Below are 15449 nucleotides of genomic sequence, written 5' to 3'. Positions count from 1 at the left end.
TTTCAAATAAAAAAAAGACCTCACAAATGATTCATTACATTACATAACGTATATTACACATACATTGGAAATTAAATATCCGAGTAAATGTTTTTTGAATAAACAAAGTGTTATTGCAATTGTAGTGCACTTAAAAGTCAGAAAGAACTTTTCTATTCTAGAAAAGTAATGTAGTGTATTGATTGAAAAACTTAAAATAAAGGTGTGCGCACATAGAAAGTTATTATTATTAAGGTGAATCATTGAAATAAAAAACACACAGAGGCTGCTTTTAAACTAAGAAATATAATTTATTGCATAAAAATTATATTTAGTTACAGGTAAGAAGGCTAGATGTTTATTTACAATTGATACTTTACAGAGATAGAATGTCACTGAAATGCATTTTTTAATATTTTTTTGTAAAAATTCCTTTGTGTTTTACCTTTTAAAGAAAGTCTTTCGAACAGGAACAAAGAGAAGTTGAGTCCATTTGCAGCAACAGGTACCAGAGCTACACCGAACATTTCAAAAAGATCTGAGAGAAGAAACACTGGTCTACATTAGCCAGTTTCTGCAACAAGAAAACCACTAATAGCATCCATGTCCTTAATCCAATTATACAATCCAGAAAGTTATACCTCAGAAAACAAAACAAAACAAAAACTCTTTTAACATTCCTGCACCACTTTTTCTTTGATACAAAATCAAAAACCCTGTCTGTGTTATGCTCTTATTTGAAAAAATAGAATTATTCTTCCGGGAGGCAAAAGTAGTCAAGATGCGTTTCTTTTGCGCTTGCATAGCACTGAGAAATGTGCACCCCGCCTAACACACAAACACACACACACACACAACACAGACGCACACGCAAGCATTCTAGCATTGGATTGAGCAGCTAAAATGTCCGCACAAATACATGTACACACAATAAAGGTGGGTGGTAAAAGTTTGTGCCGCACACAGATTTAACAGCAAACACACATGCGCGTATGTCCACTCACATCAATTCATTCAAGCAGTGAAATGACTCACTGCATAAGGAGGAATACTTTCGGTGTTTTGGTTTTGAGATTTAAAGATATAAACACTTCCTGTTCTTTTTTTTTTTTTTTTTTTGCACACATTACAATTTCAGCTAACCGACATCAGTATTTCCCTCCTAACAATAGCTGAAAACATGGATGGTATCTAACACTGATGATGAAAATAGCTTGAGGGTTCTGGCCACAAAATAAGCAGCTTTAAAACATTATGAGCTACATTGAAGAGTTTTTAACATTGTAGAACAAGTGTTGAGGTAAAAGTCATACATTCTAGCCTACCTTGGTTCGTTATGCCTTGAGTAAATCAAGGCATTACTAGTCAATTCTGTCAAGTTCATCTGCAAACCCCCAACCTCACATTTAAGCACCTCTTAAGATGTCTAGTGGAACCCCCAAAGTTGGACACCTTAAAAGTGATACAATTTCAACTGAGATTCTCTTGAGAAAAACAAATTTGGAGTAATTGACTTTGAGAGGATCTCAAAAGAGCATACGCTAACCTTAATAGGATATAGCTGAAGGCAGAAGGGCTAATGAATAGCATTAAAGTGACCAGAGAAGTTTGCCAACAAATGGCACATTCATGAGGGCGAATGAAAGCGATGCAGCGGAGGAAGAAAACCAGGCAGGCGGTCCCAATCAGGTTCCATTACAAGCCGTCTTGCTCATGGAGCACAGAAAATAATCTATGACTTTGTGTATTGCGGGTGAGTCTGGAATGTGCTGGAAATATGGAAAATTTGGGTTTACTTTTGGAATATCTCCGTTTACACAATATAGCAAAGAGGGTTGTGTTAATTTTGCTATAGTGATGTGACCAAGTCTTTTGAATGGCTCTTCACGGTGAACCATGGGACTCAAGTTTTTTTAAGGAGCCGTTCATCCCCAAACCCCAGGGGTTCAATGGAACCCATGTTAGGAAAGACAGACTAAAAAGTGTGACATGAATTACATTTGATCACTAATCCCAATCTTTATTTTAACAGTAAACATAGATGTTTTAAAACAAAATAAAAAACGTAAAAGAGTCAGTCTTAGTGAACATTTCATAAATAAACGGTTCCGTTTAAAGAGCCAAAAGTCCCATCACTATTGTGTTACTTTGACTGAAAGTGCGACGTATGACTAATGCCACGATTAAAATAGATATAATTTTTGCTTCTTTTTAACTTTTTTTTTAACTTCTTTTTATCATTAAAAACTCTTTTTTCTTGTCACTCAGTGATAAATCTGACTTTCGGATGATTACTTGTAGGCTCAAAAATTCAGATTCAAAGCAGGCACCCAAAAGTGTTTATGTGACCACATATTCGGGTGAGAAAATGGGTAATCATGTGTCATCTTTGAGGTTTTTAAAATGCGCCTGTTTATATGTCATTTAAAAACCTGAATATTGTCAATATTTGGGTTTTAAAAGAGTTATTGACTGCATGGAAGCGCAGTCAATGTTGAACGGCACATTTCCATACTGACACCTGCCATACATACGTGCCTTTGGTCTTCATTTTGCTTAATGTTCTTGACTTTTTTGCTGCATTTCTATGTATGCATACTTGTCTTTGAATACATAATGAGATATTTTTTTCTTTATGCTACCTGCACAATCTTTTGAATGATAATATCAATATTGTTGCATTGTGCAAATAAGTCAATAAAAGCAACATCAAAACACAGGTTGTGTTCTTATGCACCTTAGATGAGCCTCTCTAAAAGTATCATTTTGCAAATACCTTCTTCCTTTGAAGACTTCAATTTATTTCAGCTTCTTTAATGTAGTGTTATCCTGCAATGCGCAAGGAATGGGGATGCAAATCGTGAAAATCACTCATTCACATCTCCTCAATAGATGCCACAACATAGCAGCCAAGAACCACTTTTGTTTTAGACAAGGTTTCGGCCTGAGACACAAAGAGAGGTGAGTTCTTCAGCAAATTACAGGAAATTGGTTCTTCTCCCGAAAAGTCATTGAGTAAGTCTTGTACGCCACTTAAGAATGCTAAGTTGCATAATGGTGAAAGTTTGACCGGATCAATTCAATTATATATATTTCGAATGGTAAAATCGGTGTCGGATTCAATTTTGATCGTGAAACTGACTGTGTCCGACTTTGAAGGCTCCTCTGTCCCACACTGGAATGAAAACATTTAAATTACACAATCGTGTCGTTCTCAATGACCAAGTAGCGTGCCGCGTGGTGAAATCGACTCCGCGGTCTGCTATTCCTTAGTAGACTTAGTACACAGAGAAGAAGGGAACAGCAATGACAAAGAATCCCAAAAAAGGATGGTAACTTCAAGAATGAAAACTTTTTAAAAAATGACCAGAAAACCCTTACAATTTATTCTTCAGTGCGGCAAAGTGGGAGGAGAGATTACACGCAAGCACCCCCTGCCAGCTGCAGTGATATAGTGCGTACGCCAAGGCTTTGAGGCATTTTGTTAGTACAATAGAAAGAGTCCCTCGTTCTACTCGACGAGATAAGAAGAGCCCGAAGCCAGACGCCGAAGCCCGAACGCTTCCTTACGTCCTCGTTTGATTCCTCCGCAACCAAAAAGCGAGACATGCCGAGCAGTCTTGAGCGGGAGCCGATTAATGACCGCTTTATGTTGGTTCCGAGCGCGCCCGCGGCCCGAGATGCTCGCGCGCATGACAATGGAGATTTGCATTGGTGACAAAACAATCCGGCGACTGGCCCGAGGTGCGACGCCGTTCAATCATGCACTTCCATGCTGCTACTCAAACACGGGTAATCCCACGCCTGCTTTTGTGATATTGTTCATACTTCAGGGGACTGAACACGTTCCTTTTTCTTTTGTTTTTTTTCTTCCTACCCTGATAGCAGCTCTATTTATATACAGTACATGAACCAAACAATCTTCAGACTATTTAGCGGAATCATCTGAAAACTGCTTTTACATCTCGGCATCGATTCGGAGGATTCAGGCTGAGTGGCTAAAGAAACGAAGACTTGACGAAGAGGTAATAGAGTACATGGAAAAGGAAATTAAACGCTTTAACACCTGTGTCGCAGTAGACGTATTCGTAGGCATGTTCATGATCAGTCGCGCGTATTTTCTCGTTCGTTGGCCGATCAACAATCCCCATCTGTCGTCATGACGACAAGCACCTCGCTCTTGCCCATCTCTTCGAGCGCTGTCGCCAGAGAGACCAGGTCTTCGTCGCCTTGGTGACAAGCTTCCCATAAGTCCAGGAGAACTCCTGTGGGGCTGGGCTTTGTTGCAAAGTAGTTCAAGTACCTGAGGGGGTGAAATTATGCGACAAGTCAGTGGAAACTCCATCACGAACGATTCAAGTCACAGTTCTCGTCCGTGGATATTAATTCATATTTTTTATACTACCTCACGCTGGGCAAACTTCAGGCAAAGTTTGGTGAATTTGTTTTTCAATGCAAACTTTGTGTTCAGGCTTAGTAGAAGTTGGGAAATTGGCGTACATGTACCCTGGGGGTAACATGAGGGCCCTTTAGGCCCTAAAGGGCCCTCATGTTACCCCCAGGGTACATGTACGCCAATTTCCCAACTTCTACTAAGCCTGAACACAAAGTTTGCATTGAAAAACAAATTCACCAAACTTTGCCTGAAGTTTGCCCAGCGTGAGGTAGGTGCTGGTACCAGCAATTCTCATTGATTATTTTTAATGCTGTGACAGTAACAGTACATTTTTAAGAGCTAATTGAAAGTTGTGTCTGCAAAACGTTGAGTACGTCGTAACATGGATGCATATTGTTAAGAAATAGCCACAAATAAAACAAATGATATTACATAATCCATCTCATAGAGTTTCTGAATAAAATGTGCCAAGAGACACCACCACAAATGTAGTTCCAAAGTTAAACACCTCACGGATGGCACAGCACTAGGTTTAGTCTTTTTTTCAACCAAAATTGTAATTTTGATTGGAGTTTTGATTTAATGAACATATAAAGACATTGTAAGATTGAAAAATAAATTAGGAGGAGAGAGAGAAAAAAAATAATCTCATAGTGCAGTACATGCACATATTCAAAGGGAGTAGAAAAAAGTAAAAAAAAACAAAAAAACAACTTAATCCTACCTGATTCATATAGTAATGAATAATTTTGTTACGAGAGAGACTAATAGAGCATTTTCAGATACACTGTAAACATAGATATGTGAAGAAAGAAAAATAAATAAACCTTTTTGTGTGTACAGATAATCTTATTTATGTTATCTTATCTTACTTATGTATATAATTTCTTCCACTATATCTACTCCATAATATGTTCAGAATGTGAGTCTATTCTTTTATTTGTGCTTAATTATCACTGCCTTTATTGCCCTATTACTATGTTTGTTTATTGCCTACTTTATTATTATGTCTATTGTGTGGAATGTAAGTCTGCTCGGGGAAGCGAACTGAATAAGATTGTCATTGTGTAGTGTTACTATGCATATGACAATGAATCTTGAATATTATGTTAATTTTTTATATATTTTTTAAACACTATATTTTAAAATCTTTTTTTTTAAAGATGGTTAGGGCTGAAAAAAGTATTTCACAGGTGGTATACGTCAAGAAAAAAAGTTTGCCAAGCAAGGCACTAAAAGTTGTTTTTGACAGAATTAAGCACAAGTGTGACCTGTCAAATCCTAAACTGCGTGCCAGTAGTCTCCAGTCACACCCTCGGGCGCTCGGCGCATCCAAGCTGGCGCAGATCTTCTGGCGGATGGAGCAAGGCAAGCGGAAGGCATACGGTCCTACTTGAGAAGCGGGCAGACAAGAGCCCGCAGAAGGGAGCGGCGAGTGAGGAGGTAGAGTCTGCATCGGCGAGAAGAAAATGCAAAAAAAGGGTTGAGAAAAACGGAGAGGATCTTGTGGTGAGTAAGCGATGGCTTACATTACCTCCTGTATGTCGGTATGCAGTTGAAATATTTGTCCCTCCCCTTCCACTTGCCGCACACAGATTTTACAGGAGAGTTGCGACACGACCAAGCTGCTCCTCTCTAGGCTGAAGGTGCAGTGCAGAGGTCTCTGACTGCCACACCAAATGTGATAGAATGGGATCTCCTGATAGAAAGGTTGACACAAGTGAATCTTAACACGTAGGAGATGTCGGCTTTGTCTTTGTAGAAGAGTCGGTGTCACATTTTATGCAATTAACAGATGTCAGGCCGAGGGGACTCACTTGGTACTTGGCCAGAAGTTTGCTTCTCCAGTGCATGTGAGGGATGTCGTGGATAGACAAACGCAGGTTGTGGTAGCTGTCTTTAAACAGCAGCGGCTTGGGATCTTCCAGTAAGACCCCACCCAGACTACGCTCCAGATCCAGCACTTCCTGCATGGGCAGAGGACTTGAGGGTTTACCTCCTGCATTGATTTGGTTGGGATTTGAACATAAACTACAGCGGCACATCTGATGTGAGGTACTCATATTACAATAATTGCACTGAAATGTGCAATTGTGTTGCTACTGACATTTTCATTTTGTCGGACCGCACACGATTTGGTCGCACATTTTTCAAGGCATGCCCATATTTGCTGATGTATGGTGGTCTCACTTTGTAGCATAAAGATTGACAGTGACTCAAGATATGATAGCTACAAAATATTTTACTGTAATAAGAACAATCTGCAAGCAGCAGCGGCACGCAAAGCAGGTCAATTTAAAAAATATATCATTTTAAACGATGGCATGAGAAAAAAAAGTTGTGCCATGATGTGATTATTATTTTTTTTCAACACAAAAGGGCCAGCTTTTATTGTGCGATGGTCCTCCAATGCAGTCTTTCCAAACTAGGGGTGCACGAACACATTGCAGGGGATATGTATAACTTATTGTAGTTTGAATGACTGATGGAAATAAAATACATTAAAATGGCATACCGTGGCTCTGAAAATTGTTCTTATCCAGTGTTTCAACACCTGTTTAAAGTGGACTAATTTAAAAGTGCTCCTTTTTTTTTGGTAGTAAATTCTATGAGAATTAAACGTGTCAAAAGCAGGGTTAGTCCTATTTCATTATTATTTCAGTAAATATTGTAAACATAAGTAACTAGATGGACCACACATTGTAATCAAGTAAAATATCAAGGTAATTTTTTGGATATAGGCCATATCATATCATATCATATCATATCATATATTTTAATTAAAATGTACTCACACCATGCATTCATCACATTTTTACTAGCTCACACTGTAAAATTGGACACTTTTAGCAAGTGAATTGTCAGTGTCGAACCCAGAAAGATATTGGAAGGAGCGGCAGCTAGGATTTAGAGGTTGCCGTCACTCCTAAAGGAATGTAGAGGAAACACTGTAAGTGCAGTGTTATAATGTGCCATCATTTTTTACATCTAGCCATGCCAAGGCTATTACAGCTACCTATTCAGACCAGCAATTTTTGCAGATGTTTACACCTTTCATTTAAGCATGCAAGATTTTCCAGCATATTACATTGTGAAGCCTAATTTCCGCCTGCCTCTGGCACTAAAACCTATGACACCATGAAAACTGTCATTACATGACCAGCATTGCATTAGTTAGCCGGTGACATTTTAACTGTAATTGTGCTATTACGCTGCATCAGAAACCGTTGCAGGTCAACCCTGAACCGTCAAGAAAGACAAGAGCTGTAAATGTTTGTGTCTTTTTATCTACTGAATACGTAGTGGATGCTTTTGTAGAATTTCCTGTGCTTCTTTTCTTATTAAGCACAATATTATTTGGGCATTTCAGAGATGCTTCATCAAATATTCTGTATTATTCAAGGCGAACTGGTGATGAAAGTCAGGAGTGCAAAGTTAAACTGTGCAGACAATAACAGGCAGTTGAAAAGTTAGAATTTGTGTTGGTAATGAAATGTGGTCAGGTCTGAAAGGACACTTCACAGAAAATGTGTTTATTTGAGACAGTGGGAGGTGCAGCCCTAATTAAGCAAGAGGAATGTATTCATACGGCACCATTGGCAGAGTAAATCACAAAGTTGTCTCTTGCACTGTGGAACGGCAAACTAATTGAGGCTCGGGGCTCTACAGTATTTTAAGAAGTGACACAGAGCATGTGAGCTCACTTGTTTCAAAAAAAAGATTAAGAAATAAAAATGAAAAATCTTCGGCACTCTTGTGATTTTTGTGTCGTAGCCAGCCTATTTTAACTTGTTTGGGAATTTAGGGATTGCTGGGGGTTTTGTTTACTTTTTACCATCCCTCTCCCTGCACCTGACAATATGAAAATCGACAATTTGACAAAACTTGTGGCTATGGTAGTAGAAAGCAATTCTGGTGAATTTGATCAAGGTGTAGGTTGACGCATTTGGCACATTTGAGGAGAATGCCATTTCACAAACGTAGAAACTACATGCATTGAACACTGCAGAACACCCCCCCCCCCGCTGTTAAGGGTGAGGTATCTCATACAAGCGATCAGGGAGGACGGCTTTCGCACACATCCCAGCTGTTACGCGTGGTTGCATTGGCCATCTTTACATCATCCACAAGTGAAGCTCTACTTGCAGTTTCTTATAAATGTACTCCGTGTGCATTGCTTTGCAACATGGACAATTAGACCATGTTTTGGGCAACACACAAAAATAGCTCTAAGAAAACTGACACATTACATAATAGTAATTCAATAAAGTTAGATCAAATCAAAAAAAAGGAACATTGACAGAAAAGAGAAACAAGATCTCATCTCCTACCTTGAGCGCGTGAGGAGTGTCATGGATGCAGTAAACGCGAAGGCTGTAGTCCAGGGATAGGCAGGGGGCTCGGGGTGCGAACAAAGCCAGCTGAAGGCGCTTGCAGGCTGGTTGCGGGGGGCAGGACTGACCCACCAGGCCGTACGTACCCAGCTGTTCCATGAGAACGTGACAGCACTCCTCCTCCAACTGCAGATAGCACGGAGAGGACAAACTTTCCTCTCCCACTGTCAGGACCTCCTGGGTGGGGAAAAAAAGGGAGTGAAATGGGTCTTAATCGAGATATTGTCTCATTCATACGAGAAGCATTCTCACCTCCCACGCTCCCTGGTGGGTCTGGGTCTTTAGTGTTAGTGTCCAGTCGGGAGTTGGTGTGTCCAGCTGGGCACAGTGTGGCAAGGTGAGGACAACAGGGCGATTGAGCAGCAAAGCAGACGGACCGCAGCTCACTGCGGGGCTCAGCACAGTTTGACTGCCCTCAGATGGCAACCTGTGAGCACCATAAAAGAAAGATTGGATAAAAAGCTACCAAAATATCACGCTCAACTTCAAAGAGTACAGGCGCACTTTTGTTGTTGAAACCTCGCGCATCTGATGTTCACCATCAGATGAGTCATAGCAAAATATTTTTGCGTGAAGAAAGATCGAGGAGCATTGTTACAAGCGGCTTGCGAGATTGCGGACACTTACGTCGTTTTGTCCCATTTGCTGATAATGAGGTACATTTCATAGAACTTCCCCTGCGGGATGGTGCCGGGTGGGACCAGCAGACTCACACCTACAGAAAAAAGTGTCTTTTGTGTGATCTGGGACAGACTTTTTCACAAAGACATTTTTAATCATTTTCAGGTGTGAGTACAGTAATGAGACACATTTGAACCCTTGTGCCATATTTTGATCATTTTTAGGTCATTTGCTAACACATCTTCTCACAGTATTTTAGTCAAGGGATCGGCACACTCCAGATAGTGTGATAACCAAGTGGTCATGCCATGTTGAACTCTGACATGTTGTTACCAATCTGGATGAAATTTCGGCTCCCTAAAGTGTTATTTCAACGATTTCCCTTTGATGTGAAATGCCTTTGATGTAAAGATGGACTGCACAAAGGTTAAAACTGAACTGCGCAATCTCATGATTTGGCGCTTAAAGACACAAAATTGCTTTCACAAAAATAAAACCATTTGATAGACAAGAGCAATATGTTAAATATACAGTAAATGTGGATTATAATCATATTTGGTAGCATTTGGTTTTGTATTCCACACGTAGTTAGGGTAATGTTAGTACGTCGAATGTCACCATGATGCAAAACAATTTAACAGTCCTGTAAAAAAAAATTATACAGAATTGTTCAAGGGGCAGTCAAGTCAAAAATTCTTTGCACCCCTACTAGGTTAAACATGGCATTCTGATTAATATTGCATTTGTGGAATTATGAATTATGCAATAAAATCCACCAGCTTTTATCCATCCGATGGGGCTTCAATTTTACCACTTGCTGTCACCTGAAAACGACATCACAGTTTGTCAGGGCTCAGGTAGCAACCAATCTCATGACTGGAACTTCTGGACTTCACAAAATGAAATCAAAGAATGTATGAAGAACTCTGCGGCTGAAATTGAACATGAAATCTTCCATTTTTATTTGTAGCAACCGTTTTTGGCACTTTACCACACTGATTAAATTTTGAAAAAGGAATTTGCCCTTTTAGTCTAATGGGAACCAGATGGACAACGCTGATTTTTTTTCCCCCTTTTGCCTGAACATTGAACCCGTGATCAGACATCCATTGTCTCGTGACTTGAAGACCCTGCTCCTGCTACAATATCCGTGCTCGCGGTAACTACCTGTGTTAGGGATGGTGAGGCGCCCCCCCAGGTGGCCCAAGGTGGCGCTGGTGCTTAGCCCAGGCTCTCTGGACAGCGTGTGGCTGGGGAACTGTCGCTCCCTTCCACCAGTGCCCACTGACTTTAGGCTGAGGATCTCGCCATCTCCCGAGCACATGTCTGCGGGGATCTCCAGCGACGAAAGCGTAGAGGAGTTATACACCTTGATTTTGAGACTGGGCAGGGGGTCCAACAATGGGGACGTGGTCATGGGGATTTTGTGGTGGCTTTCGTTAACACCCTGCTGTAAGGAGTAGAGCGGGCCGCGGAATGCCCCCGCTGTGGCCGTCAGGTCGGGAGGAGCGGATGGATGCAGGGAGTGGAGGTTATCTGTGGACACACACACACACACAAGATAGAGAGACGCTCTTTCCTTATCTGCAAAAATGAAGCGGCCCAGCTGAGAGTGCAAAAAGTGATGCAAGTGAAATGGATTAATGTTGCTAATTAATATTTGATGGCCAGAACAAGAGAAGAGCTACTGTGACAAATGCTTTGAACTCTAAAAATTGAATGTGGTAAAGAAGGGAGAACTGTCTATGTTAGAGATAATGGTGTTACGGTATATAGGGCATTCTTGATAAAAATAGAATGCAATGTTGAAAATGGGATAAAAATGTGGACATGCTTCTATGAGCAGGAGTAAAAAGAGCAAAAATAAAAGCAGGAAAAAACCTGTTTGTTTGTGTCAACTTACCTTGTCTGGGAGGCTTGTAGTTGCCAGGGTGAAAGGCAGCGGCGAGGGCAGAAGAAGAGTCTGTGATGTCTCCATGGAGGTGGCTGCATCTGCGGCGGTACGCCAGAACGCCTACACACAGCACCAGGATCACGCACAGTAGGAGCGCCCCTACCAGACCAGCGTAGACTGCTACACCCATCTCTGGTGCCAGAGCTGAGAGGGAAAAAAAAATTCAAGAAAAAGTCAGCACAAAAAGTTGCACGAGAAAAGATAACAAAGGGGGAAAGCAACAAGGGTTAGTCATGTGAGTACAGAAAACAGAACTACAAACACTTGGTTTCTCGAATGAACATTCATTTTCACATTTCTGTGCTTTGTTTTGCAATCCATATTTTGATAAGCTTTAAATTTCACACCATGTACCAATACATTTCCTTTGACCATTTTTGGATATTTAAATCGCAAAGAATTTGCATGAAGCTAAAGAATAGTTGTCACCCGCACGGATTTGCACGAGGTGTTCTCGAATTTAGTTTGGCAAAGAGCTTTGATGGGGCCGGCTAAATTGTCAACTTTGTTGATATCGTTAGCTCTGGCTGCAGTCGCAGCTGGGTGCTTTGCATTGATGTGGTAGGCTAAACTTGAGCTGCTTCTGTGGTAAGCAAACTCCTTAAAAAGAATGGATTTACACCTTGCCTTCATCAAAGGTGCCGTTGGCGCATTTTTTAAATTCACGAGTCACTGGACCGACAACTCTTACGCATTCTTGCATTTTCATGTGTTCCTTGGAGGGCAATTTCAGCCAATAAGAGTTCATTTTAGGGGGTGATTCACCTTTCGTTTCACCCCCAAGAACAAAATAACACATTAACTATAACCATAATAATTTCTTGTATTTAATATGGCACCCCTAATAAGAAATTAAATGACTTTTAATTGAAACAATGTCTCATATTTTATAGACTTCAATACCTATTATTCCACAAAGTTATTTTCTGTGCAAACATTAAACTCAAGTTACTAAAGCAGCGCTTTCAGGCAGTTGATTTGGTCCACACTGGAGTTTGAATCTGTCGACTCCTGACCAAGCACAATAACTCAAAGGGGGAAACAAAGTAGAGTCTGATTAAAAGAGCCCAAAGGTGCTCGTGTGAAAGCACGCTACTTAAATCTTCTTTCATTAACCAGAAAAAGAGCACTGCTTGGTAAATATTAGATGTCCTGATTAGTGTCTGATTCACTTATTAAGAACCTGGATATGCACTAAAAGTGAGACGATCGCTAAATGAGGTGGAGCCAAGTATACTTTTGTGTTAACGTTGGAAATGTAAAATGAGGACAGAGGATTTCCTCCTCCATCTGCTTCTTTGGAATAACACTGAATAGTTTTTCACTTTACAGTCCGGAGGTAGAGGGGAAGAGGCGGGGCAATTCCAGTGACCCGAACCACTTCTCGTTTGGACACAAGCATGTGATTTCATGGATCTGCCAATACTCCTGCTGGGATGTTTCCAGTATCCAATTGGATTTGTGTTTAAAAGGATCATCCAGTAAAGCAACAATGACAATAAGTCGAAGACGAAAAAAACAACATGGTTGCAGTTGGCCTTATGTTCACCTGCTCCCCACTGGGCTACATCTCCTTCCTCTCCTGCTGACTGATTGCTAGTTGGGATTAGACGGCTCAAAAGAGCCTCCTCAACCCTGACTACTAAAGGCAGCAATTAGGAATGATTGCACTCTTTTTATTTGTTCCTTGGCTCCCCTTACAGTAGCTAATTGTAACTTATTTTAAAACCTCAGTGATAAAAAATAATTTGTTGACAATCGGCAGATATCGAGAGAGTTGCCGTGTATGTAGGCCTTTTCTAATTTTGTTTCTCATTGTTCTTTGTGTAATGTAATAATGCGCGATGGGGTGTTGAAGTTGCAGAGTCAGAAGGGAGGTGTAATGCCCTCAGCAATGAGCAAAAGGCAAATTTAAACACACATAGGCCACATAGGACCACGCATATCCTTACCAGATGCGTGACAAAAATGCTATGTCTGATGGGAACAAAATATGTGGGTAGCATGCTCTTAATATATTTGGTTTTTCGTTGAACATTTCTCAATACATTTAGAAAAGATCCACAATTATACCCCAAAACCAAGGATTTGAAGCAAACAACACAATAATAATATTTTTTTCCCAGTGCAAAGGACTTTCTTGCATGAAAATTAAAAGGACATCACAAAACTGTTAAACAGGAAAACAACAACCCACTTTGTGAATTTTTGTTTGATTTTATTTTTATGAAAATCAACTCACTCAAAATTGCAACATTGTTGGTAGTATGCAAACACTTGTTCAGGCCTCTTCATGGTGTAGTATAGCGCAAACTTCTCAGTGTAACGGTAACTAAGTCATGTCTGCTATCTCAAAGTGAATGGTGACATTACAAGTTAAAATTGCTGTCATTGCATATTTGCAGTTTGGCACCCGGGAACTTGTATGTTCATGTATTTTTTTTTCCCTCCCAATGTTTTTGTTCAATGTTTAAATATTATTGTTTTCACCGTTTACCCCATTTTTCATGAAGACCTTCTTTTAATTAAATGAATATCAGCTTTAAATAATCAATTTTATCGTTTCAGATTTGATTGGAGGGATTGGTTTATTTTAATATATCAAGATGCCGACCAAGGGGTGGACGGTCACCAGTTGCCCATCCCCAATTTAGATTATCTCTATATGTGAAGCACAGCATCTGTGTGTAATTTTTGTACTTTGATGATTTTGAAAGGGCCTGGTAAATACTGGTCCAACTAAATCATGTGCATCTATCAATCAATTTGCCAGGAAAGCAGTGTGTAAAGTGCTTCCGTACTAAAAAGCAACTGTAACCTGTCAGTTCCAGTTTTCTAGAAAACTCCTTACAGACGGCTCTACCCCTCAAACTGCTTGATAATGTTTTATTAATTCATAGTTCAGTTGTTAGCAAGCATGGCTCAATATTTAATTATTTAGCAATGTAATTGAAGTAAAGATGAGGCCTAGTTAGACGCAGAGCATTTCTGTTGTAAAAGTGTGAATGTACTGGATGATTCACCACATAAGATGGCAATCATTACAAGGTCAGAGCCAGAACAAGTCAGATGACTGTTACCCTGCTATGATTATGATTGTTCTTGTGAAACTTTTTTTTCCAGAGTTACTTTATTGCAATAGGAATCAAAGCTGACAAAGGGACACAAATACACATCATTGAAGAGGAGGGGGTCAATTAGATTATAAAATATGGAGATATGATTGTTATTCTTTGATAGGGCAGAGGAGGAGCCAATGAAGAACAAGAAGGAGCTCAAGTTAAAGGAGATGAAGGAAATGAGCAGTGTGAGGGAAAAAATAGGATTGGAAAGCCAGAGGCTGACTTGCTGGAAAATGAGCACCTCCGTGCTCATGTGGCACAATGGAACCAAATCCGACAGCCGTCCGCACTTATTACCAGAAACGGAACAATAGGGAATTAGGTGCATTACTAAGGCTGCGCTCCCCTGAGCCCATGTCACATTGCGCTAAAGGAATTAGCATCACTTTAACTTGAAATCAAATCACAGATTATCGGAAGAAATCAACTGTGCTGTCTTTCCACCTCACAGCTTGGAAGACATCGTGCCATTTGAAACAGTTGACTTTGTTTCATTTTCCATCCATCCTTTCTCCAGAGCAGCTCATCCTCACTAGGGTGGCAGGCTTGCTGGTGCCTATCCCAGCTGACTTCTGGCAGTAGGCAAGGGACAACCTGAACCGGTTGCTAGCCAATTGCACGGCTCACAGAAACGAACAACCATTAACGCACCCAATCACACCGAAGGACAATTTAGTATGTCCAATACACATGTCTGTGTATGTTTTTGGAGTGTGGGAGGAAGCTGGAGTGCCCGGAGAGAACACAGGCTCGGGGGAGAACATGCAAACCCCAAATAGGAAGGCCGGAGCCAGCGGGAAATGCTCGGGTCCCTTTAATTGTGAGGCGAACGTGCTATTCATTGCGCCGCGGGCCGCTTTGTTTTATTTTATTTTGTCAAAAATTGGTTTTTGATTAATTCTCAATTGCAGCAACGGGATGGGAAGATTAAAAGGAAGAAGAGACATCATTTTTTGTGTGAACGTGGGATAAAGACAACAACG

General features: G+C 40.4%; 1 protein-coding gene across 1 annotated transcript in view; it reads right to left on the bottom strand.

The window, feature by feature from the left end:
- Positions 1-269: 269 nt before the first annotated feature.
- The window catches only part of unc5b (unc-5 netrin receptor B), a 59911-nt gene continuing 44731 nt past the window's right edge, over positions 270-15449 (bottom strand). The window contains exons 9-17 of the mRNA XM_088421781.1: positions 11294-11488; positions 10558-10926; positions 9397-9484; positions 9022-9196; positions 8707-8946; positions 6193-6342; positions 5910-6074; positions 5647-5825; positions 270-4282 (exon numbers count right to left, since the gene is read on the bottom strand). Coding sequence (XP_088277907.1) covers positions 4117-4282; positions 5647-5825; positions 5910-6074; positions 6193-6342; positions 8707-8946; positions 9022-9196; positions 9397-9484; positions 10558-10926; positions 11294-11488 — 1727 coding nt within the window. The 3' untranslated portion in view covers positions 270-4116. The remainder of the gene's footprint in view (positions 4283-5646; positions 5826-5909; positions 6075-6192; positions 6343-8706; positions 8947-9021; positions 9197-9396; positions 9485-10557; positions 10927-11293; positions 11489-15449) is intronic.

This window comes from Hippichthys cyanospilos, chromosome 8 (genome assembly GCF_059441005.1).
Source record: "Hippichthys cyanospilos isolate Australia breed blue-spotted pipefish chromosome 8, RoL_Hcya_1.0, whole genome shotgun sequence".
In the NCBI taxonomy this organism is placed as follows: Eukaryota; Metazoa; Chordata; class Actinopteri; order Syngnathiformes; family Syngnathidae; genus Hippichthys; species Hippichthys cyanospilos.
Note: the sequence above shows the minus strand (reverse complement) of the source record. Positions and strands in the feature narration are given on the sequence as shown.